Source organism: Lutzomyia longipalpis, chromosome 1 (assembly GCF_024334085.1).
Source record: "Lutzomyia longipalpis isolate SR_M1_2022 chromosome 1, ASM2433408v1".
NCBI lineage: Eukaryota > Metazoa > Arthropoda > Insecta > Diptera > Psychodidae > Lutzomyia > Lutzomyia longipalpis.
The window spans coordinates 5,316,989-5,336,605 of NC_074707.1; the positions used below are offsets into that span (position 1 = coordinate 5,316,989).

The window sequence follows — 19,617 nt, forward strand, 5'->3', positions numbered from 1 at the left end:
AAACTTGGTATGAGCACGTTTCAGACAACCCACATTCCAAAAATGGTGGTGGAAAATTTTTGATCCGGCCGGCCTGCCGTCCTGCCGTCCTGCCGGCCTGCCGTCCGGGACTCTAAACTTTGCCTTATATCTCGAGAACGGTGAGAGATAGAGCCTTCAGGTTTGAAGTTTTCTATAGAAATGTGGGTGTAAAATTTCATTTTTTTGCATTTTCAAAATCCAAGATGGCCGCCATCCGCCATTTTGAAATACTGTCAACCAGTTTCCTTATAGCTAGAGGTCTGAAACTTTAGTATGTTGTAGTGCTCAGTGAGATGTTTTCATCGATAACTCATACTTGAAAATCGGTCAAGCGGTTTAGCAAATATGGCGACCTAAAGCAAAAAGTGTTTTTTCAATATAACTTGAGAACGGCTTGACCGATTTTGACCATCTTGGTATCAAATGAAAGGTATTGAGAAGCCCTACAACTGTCTAGAATATTCCAAGTTCCTAAAAAGGCCACAAGAGGCGCTAAAATCAAAAACAAAAATTGCCTAACTTTAAGGGGCAATATCTCCGAATCCCCATCATCGATTTCCTTTAAATTTTGATATGTTGTAGCCTGACTCAATATCTATCACCAGTCCGAAAATGAAGAAAATCTATGTCGCCGTTTAGAAGATATAGCCATTTGAAAATTTCTTGAATTTGAAAAGTTCTAAGAGCCATATCTCTTGAACGGTCTGTCCGATTTTGCTCACTTTGGTATCTAATTAAAGGTTTTGCAATACCCTATAACTTTCTGGAACATCAGAAACCTCTAGAACCATTCCTTGAGGACAAAAAGTGCAAAAAACTGTTTTTGTTGAACAAAAATCCGCCATTTTTTGTTCTGGAGGTGACCTTGAAATGTATCGAAATATACATCAGATTATAGCTTATTTCAATAGCTTTCCATAACTAGTCAAAAAATTTCTGTAGGTCTATTAGAACTAAAGATATAAGCATTTTAATCTGTCAAATTGCTAAATTTTACAAAAAAATAGACTTTGCCTACTAATACTACTCACAAATTAAATTACAACGCATAGACTGACCCATCCGCGTTGTGGTATACCAACTCTAATAACTGGACGCGTTATGATTGACTTTTTGTTGCTTTTGACAATTCAGAATTCGGTAAACAGGATGAAGATTTTGTATCAAATTTATTTAATTTGAGATGATTTTATCTAATGAATTTCCTGAGTATTTATCTGCATTCAAATATTCTTTAAGAAAATATAAACATTCTAAGGAATCTCCATGATTAAATTGCTTAAGAATCACTTGAGATTATTTGAAAATAACATCACGATTTATTATATTGAAATTTGATACATTTATTTATTATTTTAGCGATTAAATTTCTTTTGAAGCTCTAGATAACAATTATAGCACATTTCTTAATTCATTTCCCTTCGTTTTTTTTATTTGTCTGCACTTCCACAAAATTATTATAAACAAACAGAACCTTAAAAGCTCTCGCAAAAACGTTTTCTTTTAAAGAAATTTGTTTATTCAATTAAAGCAAAAGTCAATTAATTTATTCTTTAGATTTCAACACAATTTTCTTAATTATTTATAGCATTTTTTTTTTGTTAGAGTATCAACAAATCTTAGAGTTAAGTCTCGATTTACGTCAAGGATTTAATATTTAGAAAAAAAAATCATTAAGCAGCGAATCATTAGGTCTGATTACATCCTTAAAAATCATTTAGTAAAAGCATTAGTGATTCATCTGAAGACCCAAAGGCAATTAATACCTATCAGTCATACGTGAGACATTAGTTATTTACTGAATAGCTCACAATAATGACAGAAATATATATAAAAGAGATAAAATTCTATTGATTTTTCGACTAAAGAGTTGTATGAATAAGATAGAATAAGGCAAACATTTTCACGTGCAAATATTGTTGGTTGAGCATCGCGCATAAGAGTGAAAAATGTGTTATGAACTGATTGATGGCATAAGATGGTGTCATCCAGCATCCGTTTGTCGTTCATTTTTCCTCCATTTACGAGAATTCATAAAAATCCAGGTAAAAATCCCCAACGTAGGTACCTTTGCAAGTCATTAATAAATGCTGTTTACTCAACAATTTGTCCATAATCTTTTTCACACGGCACCTTTTTTTTCTCTCCTCCTTATAGTTATATTATTTTAGTGTTCAAATTGTGAACAAATTCACGACCGTCTCATTTCCCTTACATATTTTTTCGCCTCTAAAACACGTGTTAAAAAAAAAGAAAAAGAGTGGTTAATGATGAAATTTATTGACTTGCCAATTAATTTCTTTCCGTCTCTCACCCAACGATATATCTTACACTGTTAAAATATTATGCGTAAACAGTCTTATATTGATTTGAAATATTATTCAAGGTGAGATGATCACTTTTTTACTGCTCTTTAGGTTTTTCCCAGGAAGGTCACATTCATTTCACACGGGTAAACTTTCTTCTAAAAGCTCGCGCGCGCCTTTGTCGGCAAAATGATGGCCAAAGCTTTTTTTTTCTTTGAGCATTTCTGCTCAATATATTTTTGCAATGCAGAATTCCTTTTCTTTCTCTTTTGTGTTTGGCTGAAGAAATAATAACAACATGTGTGCGGCAATTTGTATGACAAGGTCTAGGTATTGAACTAAATTTTTGCTAATTTTCCATCAATCAATCAAATGTTGAGAAGAAACAAAGATATGTCTTTTCTATGCTACACGAATGACCTTCAATTTGGGCACCAATTTCTTCTGCCAAATTGGCAAATCCTTGAGCTAAAAATTCGGGATAAAAGCACAAGGTTTTGTGAGTGAAAGATTAGGGTTAGAGAGCATGAGAGCATTGAGGTAGGAGCCAATATATGGGCTATATGTAGACTTGGTGTGTGCAAAAGTGGCACAAGAAGAAAAAAAAAGACAACGTGGTGTGATTAAAGCGCGTTTCCCTTTGCAAACTCATTGACCATTGAGGAGGCTCAAGCTCGATGGATACTGTATGTGACATAAGAAGCAGCAGCAATTTGTGTTACGTTGCCATATGTTAGTATTATTACATAAAATATATTATCATTTTTTTCTTCACTCCAACCTCACCAATACCGCCACATTCATGACCACCACTGTGTGTAGTCAGGACCCCCATCCATATCTTGTGATAAAATATTTATGTGTATCAAAAATCCATAATATTTTGGTTCACGCATTGGTGGCAACAGAAATGCAGTTGAATACTTAAAATGTGTGTTACGACGGGGAGGCGTCATCGGTTTTTTTTTGTGTGTGCCTCCAAGCGAGAGGAATGGTGGCAATGACTCAATTTGATTCGTATATATATATATGCATATTTGGCACACAATAAAAAAGGTCTCCGAAGAGGTCGATTTTTGCACGTAAAGAGAAATGACTAAAAAGCAAAAAAATTCGTGGGCTACGCGATCTTCTTTAGCCTTGTTCTTTAATTGCATTCGATATTTAGGCATTTCTCGGGATTTCCCAGCACTTTTGATTTCCTTTCGCGAGCTATTTGACCGTGATCGTGCAAAAGATCACCACGTGAAGTGATCACCTCAATTTGATAAATGGTTATGCTTTTTCTTTTATTTTTTTTTACTTTGGAATTTCTAGAATGACGACACTGCAAAATTCATGTCAATGAGCATTTATTTTGCTAAAAATAATTCGTTAATTTAATTAAATCTTAAGTGAAATAGTTTAGTGAGTTTAGTTGTTTTGTTTCTTTTAACAGATCGCTTGAAAGTAAGGATATGGCAGAAAAGTTTTCCTCTAATTGAAAATAAAGCAGAAATGATTTTCTTTATTTAAGGAATTACTTTGAATTTGCTTGAGATTTTTCTTAAAATAAAAGGGGAGTTAGTTCTTAGTTCCAAGTTGAGTAGGTTTTCTTTCTTAAAACGAATTTTCCCTGGAATTTTCTATAAAATGACTCTAAAATCTTTTTTATCCTCTAATATAAGCTTCTTTATGTTTTTTCGGAAAAGAATTGAAAAGCTTTAAGATTAAATGGTTAGAATACATTTATAATGTCTTCCAAACACATCTAGAAGAAATTTCCCAACATTCAACATCAAATGATTGTTTTGCAGAATTTTCATACAACATTAATCGAAATTCTGACGGTTTTTACTTTAATTTTTTGGTTAATGAAAATTATTAATTTTCCAAAAAAAATTAATAGAAAATATCTCGATGTTTGTCTAATTTTTCCCAAGCTTTTGCACTTCTTTTTTTCTACTTGTTGTTAACTCTAAACTTGATTGGTAAAAATTCTTTTATTTGCAAAAGATCACCACGTGAAGTGATCACCTCAATTTGATAAATGGTTATGCTTTTTCTTTTATTTTTTTTTACTTTGGAATTTCTAGAATGACGACACTGCAAAATTCATGTCAATGAGCATTTATTTTGCTAAAAATAATTCGTTAATTTAATTAAATCTTAAGTGAAATAGTTTAGTGAGTTTAGTTGTTTTGTTTCTTTTAACAGATCGCTTGAAAGTAAGGATATGGCAGAAAAGTTTTCCTCTAATTGAAAATAAAGCAGAAATGATTTTCTTTATTTAAGGAATTACTTTGAATTTGCTTGAGATTTTTCTTAAAATAAAAGGGGAGTTAGTTCTTAGTTCCAAGTTGAGTAGGTTTTCTTTCTTAAAACGAATTTTCCCTGGAATTTTCTATAAAATGACTCTAAAATCTTTTTTATCCTCTAATATAAGCTTCTTTATGTTTTTTCGGAAAAGAATTGAAAAGCTTTAAGATTAAATGGTTAGAATACATTTATAATGTCTTCCAAACACATCTAGAAGAAATTTCCCAACATTCAACATCAAATGATTGTTTTGCAGAATTTTCATACAACATTAATCGAAATTCTGACGGTTTTTACTTTAATTTTTTGGTTAATGAAAATTATTAATTTTCCAAAAAAAATTAATAGAAAATATCTCGATGTTTGTCTAATTTTTCCCAAGCTTTTGCACTTCTTTTTTTCTACTTGTTGTTAACTCTAAACTTGATTGGTAAAAATTCTTTTATTTTTCTTTAAAAAATTCATGAATTAAACATTCTATTTATGCTTTTCTTATAACCAAGGACAAGAGGAAAATCTGAAATAAAGTTAGTTTCTGAATTTTTCCAGAGCTTCTGCTGAAGCTTTAGTAATTATTTTCTTCTGTCCAATGCCTTAAAATACAACATTATTCAACAAGACATATAGCACACAAATTTTTGACTAAAAGAAGCTTTAAAATATTTCTCAGAAGCTGAGCTTTTAACCCCAATATGTATTAAAAAGCTCAAATCAGATGAGTTAGAAAAAAAAATTAAAAAATCTATTTTCCATTGAGAAAAAAATCTGGTTAGGAGATAAAAATTTCCTATAAAATAATCAAGCGATTAAGCATTTATAGCAATTTAATAAAACTAACAAAATTAATTCAATTAAATGCATATACATGGGTAAGCACAAGCAATCATCTCTCGTGTGGTACAATGTAGCCCAACTACAGCCCTGTGAGGTATATCTCTCACGATGGACGATTGTCGCATACATATACGAAATATTGTGTAACTCCTATTTCACGAAAGAGAATGATGTAAAAGGTGAAAATAAAAACAAAATATTTTCGGTGCTATGTGTCCGCAGTGAGGTACGCAGATGTCTGTTTAAATTTTTACCACACCATCTTTAATGGTGCGATTCACCTGAGTTGTGTATATCGCCCGTATGTTTGGGTTGATAATGTTTGGGAGAGACTTTCTCAACACACCGACGAAAGTCTGCCCAAATATTGCGGCTGATCGAGATATTATGAATATACATATGTCGCTTTTGTTCCCACCTTGCGCGCTCGTTCATACCAATGGTCCGTGTTAAATGTGTCAAGGCCGTGAAGAGCGGACGCTCCTCTTCGTGGAGCGCCGAAAGAAACATGGAGGAAGTACCATTAGATGGATATATGTACATATGTAGGTATGATTATGTAGGTGCTATATACAAATGGGAGGGCCGCATGTTAAGTTAAATCCTATCTTACCTTCAATTGCTTCATGTGCTGACATAGGTTGAGCATATCTCTCGTGCCGTGAACATTGATACCGACCGCAAGTTTGAGTTTCTCGTCGAAGCGCACCGTGGCGGCTGCATGGAAGACAATGTTCACGTTGGAGATTAGCGTCTGCCGATCTGTCAACTTCAGACCGAGACCGGCTATTGCACAATCGCCTGGTATTGCAACAATTTTGTGTCGAAATTTAGGCACTTCATCTCTTAATTTGTTGAAAACCTGTCGTCAAAAAAAGTACACGCATTTCACAAAAATCGCCCAAAAAGAAATGAAGATGAACAGGAGACTTCAATGCTCCCATCACGGGGGCAGATGAGTCGCAGTGTGTTAAATTGCACGCTACACATGGTGATTGAATAAATTACGCTTCTGTACTTATTTATTTACGTTATCATTGCCTTTAATTGTTCTCTACAAAAGCAATTAAAATTCTTCAACTGGGATTTTACTATATATTTAAAAAAAAAGTAGAAGCTGCATTATATACTTGATAACAGAATAATTTAATTTTTTATTTGAATTTGATTGACATGCAACAAGACAAATTTTAATTTTTAATTCGAGACGAAACAAACGTTTATCAATTAAAAAAAATAATACTGGGAGATTTCTAAAGATGATTTTTTAGAAAGAGAATTAAACGAACTTTTTATCATTTTAACTCACGTGATGATGGAATATCAATGATGGAAATCTAGTGACGATGTTCACATTTCAATGCTTCCAATATTTTCTTTTTAACATTATTGCTGCGTATTTCTTCTGATTAATCTAAAGTGAATTTCTAAAATTATTAAAATAAAATTGAACAACTCAAAATCTTCAAATTCTCCCTGTGTATTGATGAAAGTAATGTACTAAATTCTTTCCAATGAAAATGAAAACAAGTTGAAAAGCAACATAATTTAATAGGCAAAAAAGTATGATTTTTATCGTCAATAAAATAAAAATTTCATTCACAAATGATGGGGGTTTTATGGTGATACGTTACATTAAGAAAAAAATTTCTTATTTTGTGTGCTTTTTTTTACGGAGAAAAAGATTATTTTGTTGGTGTCTCACAAAAACCTTCGAATCAACACACCAACCCCCTCTTTGCTATGTTTTCTTGTATATTTTAGCAATATTTACATTGCATATTTAATGAAAAATTCGCTCTTTACGTAAGAGACAAAAAAAATGGCAGTATATACGCGTAATTTAACCACACTTCTACTCAAGATATTTTTGCACGGGAGAAAGAAATGTGCCCAAAAAGGTCAAAAGGCACTTACCGGATCATCAAATATTTCTTCAATGCGGGTGTGAATATCTTTTCCTTTCTTGGGTCGTACAAGAATGTAGATGTTTTCAATTCCTGTGCATGCTCTTAGTAATTTATCAATTAGAATTTTTCCCATAAAACCTACAAGGAAATAAAAATTGAGAAATTGTTTTCAGTAAATAAATAAAATGTCACGTGCTGCGTGAGAATTTATTACGCATTAGATAAGCTATATAATGTTTTTATTTACCTGTAGCCCCTGTGATGAAGAGATTCTTTCCATGGTAGAATTTCTGTATGACTGACCTATCATTTGTGTCCTCTGAATTTTCTCTCAGTTCCAATTCTCGTGTTATTTTAAGGTTCTCCTCATTCTTCCGCGCCACAATGTCCATTGTGATGGTCTGCAAGTGTTATGAAAGTATATAAATACATTAGAAGATGAATTTATAATTAATATCTCTTTCTCCACAATTATTCACACACTATGGGGATTTTTTTTGGGTCAGACATTTGGTTTTTTTTTTGGGATGTCTGTGAGTATCTCCTCTTATGATTTCGCATTGGTTATTTCTTTCTCTTTCTCTATCTCTCTGGCTAAATCACTGAAACGGAAATTCGCACTTGAATACGATTTCACTGTCCATAACTACCTATAGCTACTTATGAGATTACAATGAGAGCCATTTTGCAAGAGAGAGGAATGTTAGAAAGATTTAGAATATTAATGATTCTTGGTTATTATTTTCTTCACACTTCAATCCAATAAGCATCGAAGATTAAGTAGAACGTTACTAATGTTGTAAAGTAATGCTCTATATTTCACTTGATGATTCTGAAATAGGTAGTTGCTGTTGTTGAGTATTTTAGCTGTGATTCTTTCTTCAAAGAAGCACAGTTTTTAATGCTTGTTTTAAACTAGAAGTTCTAACTTGAAATTCTTCTAGTAAAAACATTAAATTAAGATTCTACAAAAAAGATAATTTAAAATGATTTTTGTGGTTCTTAAAAGCTTTAAAAACTCTGCAGAAAGAGGAGCTTTTAAAAGAAAATTAGAATAAGGAAAGAAACAGCAAAAATCAAAGTTATTTTTCTCATTTTTTTAAAGACTTAAAAATCCGATTTTTAAAAGAAATTTTGAGATTACTCACGATTGTTTATCTAAAATTGATTGTTTATTATCAGTTCTTTAATAATTAAATAGGAGCTTGTGGTAAATATTTAGCACAAGATTAGGCATAAAAATTTAATTTTAAAATTAATGAAACCAAAATGTTTCCTCTTAAATTATTCAAATAACTTCTAGAATTTTCTTCTTATATCCATAACAGGTGTTCAAAGACATTCCGAATAGCCTCCAAAGCAAGGTACAAGAAGAAGACAGACTCTGTGATATATTCAAGGTAAAGTGCACCATTCAGTATAAGAATTTCATTGATCCAACACCACAGAGATGATTTTATAATAAATTATGTGACGATAAATGATGAGGAAGATGCGATGTCTGTGTGTTAAAAGATGCGTCTAAAGGAATGCATCCATATAGAAGATCTTTAACCATCTCTGGATGGTTTTTTGTAGCAACAAAACGATATACATTATCACGTTATGTACAAAATAGTAGGTATATCATATAATACCGTTGGATCGCACCACTATTGTGGGTCAGTTGCCTCAATGTACATTGTAATTCAGTTATAGAAGTGTTTTTCTTTAATTCTCAATTCTCTTTCTCTCTTCTCACTTTTCCTTCTCATTTCGTATGTCTTGTTACCTTCTATACATATGTATGTGCAGGTATTCAATTTTCCTCATTTTTTGTTGATTTCGAGGGGAATCAATAGCTCATGCACCGATCGCCCGCGCAAATAAACGTTGGAATGAGAAATGAGAAACTTTCCATATCACCCACTTAATGCGATGAAGTAATTTTGATGGAATTAGCGGGAGATTTCATAGCATTGCTAATTCATTAGTAATTCAGTTAATGTACTTTTATGACATATTCCCCCAATAGACGATGGAGAATCTCTTGTGTGTGGCACTTATTGGTGCGCGCACCGCGAGAATGCAAATTCAACGACGCGCATCTTGGTCCGTTGATCGATTGACAAAGTAATACGTACAAGAAATTACAAGGAGACAACCACAGGAGGGGTCTCCGCCCCACAAACTCCGCCATATATCGTGCCAATATCGGTACTTTCTTTGTTGCGCTATATTTAACAAATAATTGCTCACCGGTCGTCAGAGAGTTTGCTCATTTCAAATACATTCGAAATCCCCTTCTTGTGATTATCTTGCAATTGGCAGGAGTGATATTCGCACTCAAATGCACGCGGTTATGGATGCATAATTTCTCTTTATACGAGCTCCAATCGTTACACTTCTTCACTGCAAAAGCATTTTCATTTCTTCGTTGCACTGCGTACGGTTAAGTTTTTTTTTTTTCATTAATTAATATTTATCGCATTTTTCGAGCATAACATGAGATTTATGATTTCTTTTAATTCACTTATAAGTTTTGCAAAACTTTGTCTAGATAACCACAGACATCACACGTTAAAGAAATAAAAAAAAATATATATATTTAAGAGAACGTGGTAAAAGAAAAATCAGAGGTATAAAATAAAATAAATCTTTTAGACAAAAAAGTGATAATTCTTTGCAGAAGCTTATCCAAGGTGCAACAATTAAGAAATTTATTTGTTTTTAATTTTAATGATACTTTCATAAAATTTTTTTATCTATTCTCATAAAATTCTTATATAAAGAATTTCATTGAGAAAAAAAAGTTATTATCTTTCTTTTTAAGTGTCTTAATTTAATATCTATTTGTTAATTAAAACATTACTTTTTCATCGTCTTTTTTTAAACATTTTATTGTCGTTTTTTTTAATTTATTGATCGTTAAAAATATGCATTCAAATGAAATTTCTTTTAAACAATTTCCAAATAATTTATCTGTTTTTACTTAAGAGATTTAATTAGAAAAAGCAAAATACATGGATAATTGGATGTTTAACTTACTTGATTTCTTCTAATTTTACTTTATTGTTCTTGGATATTCTTACTTTTAATATAAATAAAAAGGAAAGACAAGCAAACACATGAAAGTTGCCAAAACAAATTTTATTTAGTTTATTAATTAGAACATTTTTAGGAATTAGTTTTATTGTAATTAGTGCCTTAAAAAATTAAAGAAAAAATTAACTGCAAATTTTAATATTAAATTTAACCTTCTAACAAACAGGAAACTCTAAAGAAAAGTTTACAAAATTGTCTTCAATTAGTAGAAATAATTTATGGGCTTTAAGAATAATCTTCTTTTACTTTTGAATATTTAATTACAACCACCTGCATCCAATAAAAGTAATTTAATAATTAGTTGGTATACCACAATCGTGGCATACCAAGTATTTTCTTTTTAAATTAAAAAATTATGTTTATAGATTTAATAAAAATGGACAATTGAGTTCTATTCAGGTGCTCATGAAAACTAAAAATTTTCAATTTAAAATTATTGTGAAGATAATAAAGATGTTTATTATCTAATTGCAACCTTCTATATTATTTTTCTCTAACATTCAAATTAATGGAGAAAAGATTTAATGGTTCACTTAAAAATTTAATTTCACTTTTTAAACTTTGAATAATTATACTCTTTACTCCCATAAATTGGTTTAATAAAACTAATGGTTTAAAGCAATGAGAGTATACAGATAAGATGCTTTTTTTAATTGACTGCATTTTCGATGTTCTTTTAAACTATGAATTCTCACAGTCCTTTAAAATAAGATTGTAAGTTATTATATAAGAACAATAGATTTTTCATAAAGACTATCTCCATGTGTGAGTCTTTAAACTTGCTTAAGACGTGCTTTAAATATTCTAAATCTGTTTTAGATTCAAATCTTCAGTGTATCAAGAAATTTTATTTATTTCGGACTTTTTTTTAACAATGTTGGGGTCGATCCGGTTAAAAAATTTTCTTTTATTACCCAAATATTTTTAGTATTCTCTGGAAAAATCTTAAAAGATTTTGACAATTTGTTTCCTTCCGTAATCCTGTTTTTAAAGGAAAATACTTAACTTTTCTTGGGCTCTTTAAGAAAGGCTCTTTAAAGTTTTCTATATGTAACCACAAATCCTTTGTTTTTCTTTCATAAAAATATTTAAAAACTTCAACTGTCAAAATCTACCTCAACTTTCAATTTGTATGAAAAGAAAAGTTTTTTTTTTATTAAATCTACTTAATCATTAATTAAATTATTTATTTTTTAATTCTGTTATAAGAAAATCAGTTTGGGAAACAATTTTTCTGTAACTTAGTGAAGGATCCTTGAAGGAAACTATCTTGATTAATAGTCTAACTATCTATCTACATCTCTAACTGATAAAGCTGCAAAGTCTTTGTCTCCAAAAAAAAATGCTCAAAATTAATCGTTGCAATTTATCAATAAATAGAAATTAATAAATGAATAAGAGATGTGCATCGCGAGGCGCGCAATCCGAAGAGTGTTAAGTGTCGATAGCACGAGCGACTGTATAAAAGAGTTGTAGGTATATCGAATGCGCGTCGTGGGGATTTGGTAGGTTAGTTGGTTATTATGCTCTCATCACCATTTCGCGGTGAGTCGCGCAGCCTACTTTTATCGCCAACTTTTGCCCGTCTTGTATGTGATAAAACTACCTAATGCTTTTGGGGAAGAAGACGATGGCATTTGCACTACATTTCACCTATGTATGATACATAGCACGAATGAATTTTCCTTTTTGCTACCAAATTCTCTTTTTTTCTTTGAGCTTTCGCTTAGAGGGTGGAATTTTGTTGGGTTACCTACATATGTAAGTACTTTTCATTACTGAGTTGTTGCCGTTTTTTTTTTTGGGCTTCACTCTTAACAATTCTTCCTCTTTAAATGTGAACACCACCGCGTGTGAGATATACGTTATATGAACAGGTAAAACGGGTCACCGAAGTTAAGTAGTGTGTTTGAACAAAATTTCATCGGTGATGTAATAAAGTATAAAATGCTATATTCCACCAGCATAGTGCGCGAGGTGCAGAAAAAGAAGAGGTATTGTCATGGTGCGTTTTTTTTCTTCAGGTGAATCGCGTTGGATGCATGAAGAAAAGTCTCGCAGAAGATAATAAAAAAGATGCGAAACAAAGAGAGTCTTTCTTTTCTTTCACCAAAACTCCTGATGGGTGGGTGATGGGGGCAAAGTGTTTGTCATTTACATTGAGAATTGATCGGAAAGATCCGCAGAAAAAGAAAGAAACGCGAGAAAAAAAAAGCTCTTTTGGCTTCCCCTTGTTGATGGTGAGCTCTCTTGAGATCGCGCGCGCGCCCGAGCTATATACCCATCGCACGCAGTTGAGACGGTGAAAAGTGATGAAAAAAAAAGAGCTTAAATGTCCGTACACAAGATATAAGAGAGGAGGTATTTGTGCACATACAAGATATATATGCATATTATATAATTTGTAACGAAATAAAAATTATATGTATTATAAATTAAAATCTTACCTAATCTTGCCGTGTGCTGAATGGGGAGCTGAAGAAGTTGTTCCAAAACTCAACGGTTCGGGGGCTCTTTTGTGAATTAAAAAGAAATTGTGATCTCTTGGCGATCTCTTCAGCAAACACACTAAAAACCAAACACGCCACCACCTCAATTAATCCTCAGGCGTTAAGAAATCTTTCTTTCCTTTCTAAATCTCGTCTTGTTTGCCTTTTGCTGCACCACAGCTCCTTAATTGTCTAACTTTTAGATACAAAATTCCCCTCACATGGGCAACATCTCACTTTGTACAAATATTCTTTCCTTTTTTTTTCTCTTTTCTCTTTTAGATAAATTTTCAATCACTCTGGGGCAATTCCTCCTTCTGATGTGATCGTTAAACAGAACTTTGTCTTTTTTCTTGTCCTCCTTACTATATAGGATTTGCAATGTAGGTAAATGTTCAAATGGAAGAAGTTAATGAGCAAACTTGTCTTAATTCGAAGTCGCAACACTATTGCAATTGTACGGATCGATCATAATTTCACTTATGCAACACTTTCTTTGTGAACGATGGTGACGATAAATGGTGTGAGTGTTTTTCTCGTTGGACTGTCCGCAATCGAAAAAAATATGCAAAAAATATATTTTCAATATAAATTCTCCAATTAATCACTTTTTAGCACTAAAAAATTCCGATTTTTTTGCGTTCCTTTCTCTTAAATTTTAAAAAAACAGGATAAAATAAAATCTCCAATAGGGCACACGAATGGGGATTATCCTTCTTTCTGGCACTTCTTTTTTTTTTTTCTTGTTAACTCTCCCTTCTTTCTCTTCGCGTTTTTTTTTGCCAATCTCAATCACTACAGCGTATCAACTGATTTCTTTCTTTTGAGAGAGAGAAATGTAATACAGTACAATGGAAAAAACTTTGATATTATTGAGAGATTTTTCGAAAAGGAGAAGGGTTTGTAATTTACAAAATAAAAAAAATTGATGTGTGAGGAGCGCGAGCTGCGTGGTTAAGTGTATCCGATCCGCTGGATGATTTTAAACTGAATGGAATCTCAGAGGCGAGCATTCGGACGACACCAGTGGTGCCCTGGACTTGGTGCGCGCCGATCCCTCCATCTCACTCACCGTCGATGGATCTTTTCTTCGCGGACTTTCATCCGCCCGCGTCTCACCGTGTGTGAGCCCCTAAGAGCCCGTGTACGTACCGTACACACCACAAGAGCCCCCAGCTCGTGAGCTTTTACTGCACTTTATGTGTTGTAGTTGATTCTCATGCGCGTGGAGACACAGAAAAATGGAACTTGAATGCCCCCAAATGAAGCGCTTTCGCTTCATGTGAATGAAAATAAATAATATAGAGAGGTGTCTTTTTATTTCGAAACTGGAATGAAATTTTCATAATTTTACGGCAAAAATTTACAAGAATTTTATTTTTTCAAAATTCAGTTTTTTTTATTTAAATTTAACCTTTTCGCATCCTCGTGAAACATAGAAACATTGAATCATACGTTCTTTTTTATCACGATTAAATGCTTTTCTTGCTCCGAAAAATCATTAAGTTCTTAAAAACTTGGGAAAATAAAATGTTTCACGTTTAGGTCTACGTATGACCCAAAGAACGCGAAAGGGTTAAGTAAGTGATACACATTTTTTTTTAAAATAGAATTAATCCTTAATTAATAATAAATCTTTGATGGATTTTTGCAGCTGTTAGTTTACCACTCGAAGATAAAGAGCCATCATTCTATTTTTAATACTTCCTACAATAGTTTGTTGATATATTTTAAAATCATTTTATACTGCACAAGACCTCATTAATAGCTTAATTAATATCTTTTTTTTAAATAAAAATTAGCAATAAAAATTTTATTTTTAAAAGTTGATTGCAAAGCCATTGTATTTTTTAAGATCATTGAGAAAAAACTAATGCAGACAACATGTACTCATTATTGCTAATTAAGAAGGAACTTTTAAAAACATCTGCTTATAAAATTGTTAATTAGAAACAATAATTAGTCGAAATTCTAAAGCTAGTCTTGATATTTAAAATCAAATCCAATAAATGTTTGATTAGACAGACGGTCGTATGATCTCAGGAATTTTTTTCATAAACGCATTTTTGTCAGATGTTTCAGTTTAATATTTTTTTTTTTAATTTAAAACTAGGCCTTAAAAAATTAAACATAAATAGCTGACTGTATATCGCGTGCGTTAACTAAAATGTTTCTAGTATTCAATCAAGATTCTAAATTCTTGAAATTTTGACTTCAGAATTGTCTGTAACTTATTTTAAAGTTCATTAACATTTTTTCTGTCTAATTTAGGACTCATTAAGCTAATAAATAAACGTCTGGTACATGTTGTTTGCAGATACGGGTATTGACTTTCCACAGATAATGTTATATAAAGGTTATTTTTTAAGATTTGAATTACGTTTTTAATGTCCTTATTTATCATTGAACCATTCATTTGATTTCTTTTTAAGTAGTAATTATAACGTTAAAACATAAGAGAAAACCCACAGGTGTGAAATTGATTTAAGAACAAAAAAGAAAACTCTCTTATCTATTAATTTCTAAGTAATTTTCCATACTTGGCAACTTTGAAGCAGACTTCAATATTTTTATGTAAAATTTTAAGGAAAATGAGATTGAAATTATATCGCCTTATTAAATTTTCCTAAGCGTTTTTTAATACTTGGGGGATCGAGGTTTCTATTCTAACCTCAAAAGTTTGACCTTCATTTTCACTTAAAAGAAAATATTTTTCCATATTTTCTTTCGACGATCTTGAAGTATTGAAGCTTTCCAGCAAAATCCTCCAAAGGTTAATTGAATTTAAATTTTTCTTACCTATTATTTTTTTTAAAGAGAAGTTAATGAAAAAAAGTTAAAAAATTAAAGTTTTAAAATAAAATATTTTTTTCTGTGCTTTGAAGTTGCTTCGAAATTAAGTTAATTGAGCATAATGATTTCTTTGGTGTTACTTTTTCTTCAATAACTTATGCTTTTTCTCCTTCTTTTTGTTTTCTTTTAGTGCGCTGATCAAGTAGCAATTTTCCACATGACTAGCTAATCATTGGGCTGACTACTCTTGGAATGAATGTAAGTTGCATTATTTAACTTTGTATATTAGAGCCACATGATAAATACATTGTATCTCTTCCTTATTGCAAATGAGAAGAAAATGAAGAGATAACTGATTAAGAATTTAATTTAAAAAAATTCCTAATCTTTGTATTTATTTAAGAAATAAATTAAGTGCCATTTAAGGTTGATAAAATACGTTACAAATCCCAAGATATTAGTAAAAGACTTTAAATACAGTCCCTAAGTTGAAACTAGCGGCATCTATTAACAGATATATGCTTTTATTCATTCACAAAATGAGCAGGAGCGAACCAGCACGATTTAAAGTTCAATAAAATTATTTATTTTAATTTTTTTGTGCTGAGAAAAATTATTCTTTCCCACTAAAAATATTTTTCTGAATGCAAAAATTCCAAACAATCACTGAGAGAAAACAAGGATTTTTATAAAATATTTTAAGCATAGAAATAGCATAAAAACTCCACTATCAATTCCACTTTTGTGTGAGTCTCTCTTTGGTACTCTGGCTACGCTCCTGGCCAACCCACGTGGAAGATTGACAAGAGAGTGAGTAGTAAAAGTCGCGTTACATAAATATTGCAGAAAAAATCGCCTATTCCCGCGAAATCAGTCGAAATGTTATGAAATCCCACATCCGGTCGTGACTGGGGGTTCCTCTGGAAGTGAGAAAAAAAAAGAATGCGCAATTGTGTGCCATGAGTGAGAAAAATTGGAAGAATGCTGTGGCAGGAGCGAGTTCCGGGGCAATTACGCGTTTCCTGTGCCAGCCACTCGATGTCCTGAAGATTCGCTTCCAAGTACAAATTGAACCATTGAGTCATCATCACAAATCCTCCAAATATAAATCCATCTTTCACGCCGTAACGGTTATTTATCGCGAAGAGGGTATCCGGGGCCTGTGGAAGGGTCACAATCCCGCCCAAGTGCTCAGCATTGGGTACGGGATTACGCAGTTCACGGTGTACGAGAGGGTGAACCGAAGTGCAGAGACGACGGAATTCTTCAAGAGGCACACTGCTTTTAAGAATTTCTGCTGCGGAGGATTGGCTGGTGCCAGTGCTGCCTTTGTCTCCACACCACTCGATGTCATTCGCACGAGATTAATTGTGCAGGACAACGGGCAGGGGTACAGGAACTCCTTTCAAGCTGTTGGGACTATTTTGCAACGTGACGGCATCAGGGGGCTATACAGGGGCTTTGGGCCGTCCCTTCTGCAAATAACGCCGCTTGCAGGATCGAATTTTATGTTCTACAAATTCTACTGCAGCCTTCTTCAGAATATTCTTGGACTGAAGTCTCACAGGTATAAAGTTTTTTATTAATCTGAAAAAGAAATTCTTGAGCTTTAAAAGCACGTTATGCGAAAAATTTGAAAAAATTATATTAATTAGAAGGTTAAGAACATTAAACAACCAAGAAGAAGTTAGAGCTTAAAGTTAAACAAAAGTTCAGAAGAATAATATTTAATAATTAATATTTTATTTAAAGATTTTTCTAAGTCCCTCTTTTTATTAATTTATTCTTTAGATTCTCATTAAGGAATTTAAGAATTAATTAACTTAGCTGGAAAATTTATTTGATTTCCTACAGAAAATTTCATTTTTAAAAAAAAAACTTTTCAAATTTTTTTACTGAAAATTATACTAAAGAATCTCAATTTCCTTAACGTATTTTTGCAAAGATTAAAAAAAATCTGTAAAAAATCTTTTTCTCGAGTGTCTTAAGTTTTAATTAAACCCACAGTGACCTTCCCACCTGGGGCCTTCTGATGATGGGTAGTCTCACGGGATTCTCATCGAGAGCTCTTGTATATCCACTGGATGTCGTGAAGAAGCGTCTCCAAATTCAGGGCTTTTCGCAGCATCACCAAACCTTCGGCAAGCACTTTGAATGCGAAGGTTTTTTCCAGTGTGTAGTACGCACCGTAAAGTCTGAAGGATTCCTCGGTCTCTACAAGGGTATTGTGCCGAGTATGCTCAAATCTGGAATCACAACAGCACTAAATTTCTGCATTTACGACGAAACGAAGAAGCTCTTGGCGAAAATTTAGCGCAGCACAAAATCTCCTCCAACTCTAGGCTAGAGCTCCAACGTGCTTTGGGCTTATTTTTTTCTCTAAACATAAGGAAATAATATTGAAATCTGTGATTTAAATTGTCATTGAAGTACCAAAATACATAAATTTTACCTTTAGAAGATTTTTGGTTTTCTTTTATTTATATTTAGAGTCGTGCAATTCTTGGAAGAATTAGAGTAAGAACGAAAAGAAAATAAAAACGTTGACATGGCATCATCCCGAATTGACAAAATTGTATGAATGGGAGAGGAGCAAGTGGATGGTGTCTGATTAATATTATTTTTGCAAAAATAACAACGCAGAGATGAATGTTTAATTAAATACCATACGGGTGATGCCTCCCTATGGGGGGAGGAATTTCATCTTCATACAATAAATGCATCATAAACATGTGTCGTTGGGATTTTTTGCCACACGTTTAATGCTTTCGCGAAGTCCCTTTGAAAATCTCTCTCTTCGCATTTTGCACCATATTGAGCTGACATCTCTCCACCCCGTTTGCCTATCTTCCTGACCAACTTTTTGCGCTGGCATCATGATAACAGTTGTGTCACTTTCCAAGAGCCGCGCTGTCCCTCTGCCTGCACAACAAGGAGGGATCTCAAGATCTCCATACTTAATGGTTAATATGCGCTGGCTGCGTGCAAAAAGGTCAGAAAATTGTAAAGAAAATCTGTTCTTGCGGGGATGTGAATTTATTGCAGAAACAGCTGAAAGTGCCTGTGGCTTTTCCCTTTTTGCAATTGCATTCCAAAATGTGGTGCAACACTCGAGCTATATGGATGGGTGTTGTTTATAAACAACTAAGGAATGAGGAGTATGTGGCTCACAAGAAAAACCCCTTTTTTCTCCATCATTATCTCTTTCCCTTTCTCCCATTTACACAGACCTATAACCAAAATACTCGCGCTTCTTGCTAATCGCAATGAAATGGTGTGGCTAAAAGTTTGTGCTCCCTCACTGAACGTATAATTCATATATCTCTGCAGCAAAATTGAGCAAAAAGGCTGCTGATGAACATACAAAATGAATTATCCTGCCTCTAGATCACTTTCCAATTTTATACGCCACATACATGCGTATGTAGTTTTTTATTAACTCTCCTGCCTCTCCTACATGGGGGCTGGTTGGTGGTGTAGCAAAGTTCCAAAAGGATGTACGTGGAATAAACACGCGATCTTTTTTTATGACTTTTCCCTTCACGATGCATCCTTTCGATCGTAAAAAGTGAAATGATAAACATCATTTTAACATTTTCTCAATAAAATTTCTAATGAAGTAGTTTAGGGGGTTACATTTTATGTTGCTGTTGAAAGGAAAAAGGTCCTTGTTGTGTAATTTCCATGCGACATTCTTTATGTTTAGATGTTATTTGAGGTAGTTTAAAGGAGAGATAAAATAAACCATAATTAAAATTCAATGATGATTTTCTCTCAAAGGATTAATAAAATTTCATAATTTTCCCTTTAGGAATTTAAAAGAAAAGGTGAAAATCTAAAATGCAAAAGCTAAAATTAATTAATTTTAATTACTTCACTAAA

At 32.6% G+C, this 19,617-nt stretch overlaps 4 protein-coding genes across 4 annotated transcripts in view; 2 read left to right on the forward strand and 2 right to left on the reverse strand.

The window, feature by feature from the left end:
• The window catches only part of LOC129786719 (glutamate-rich protein 2), an 871,459-nt gene that overhangs the window by 471,037 nt on the left and 380,805 nt on the right, over positions 1-19,617 (reverse strand). The gene's annotated exons all lie outside the window — the stretch shown is intronic.
• LOC129786729 (fatty acyl-CoA reductase wat-like) lies at positions 2,751-13,934 on the reverse strand. Its single transcript, XM_055821921.1, has 4 exons — positions 12,901-13,934; positions 7,617-7,770; positions 7,377-7,507; positions 2,751-6,321 (listed from the first exon to the last, which is right to left on the reverse strand). Exons 2-4 carry the CDS (start codon positions 7,759-7,761, stop codon positions 6,064-6,066), a joined length of 534 nt encoding a protein of 177 aa, XP_055677896.1. The 5' UTR covers positions 7,762-7,770; positions 12,901-13,934; the 3' UTR covers positions 2,751-6,063.
• The window catches only part of LOC129786669 (uncharacterized), a 30,946-nt gene continuing 20,025 nt past the window's right edge, over positions 8,697-19,617 (forward strand). Inside the window, exons 1-2 of the mRNA XM_055821836.1 lie at positions 8,697-8,769; positions 15,926-15,993. Of these exons, the coding sequence (XP_055677811.1) occupies positions 15,988-15,993 (6 nt within the window). The 5' untranslated portion in view covers positions 8,697-8,769; positions 15,926-15,987. The remainder of the gene's footprint in view (positions 8,770-15,925; positions 15,994-19,617) is intronic.
• On the forward strand, positions 16,513-18,195 carry LOC129786701 (mitochondrial thiamine pyrophosphate carrier). The gene is made up of 2 exons (XM_055821885.1): positions 16,513-17,302; positions 17,743-18,195. Exons 1-2 carry the CDS (start codon positions 16,695-16,697, stop codon positions 18,047-18,049), a joined length of 915 nt encoding a protein of 304 aa, XP_055677860.1. The 5' UTR covers positions 16,513-16,694; the 3' UTR covers positions 18,050-18,195.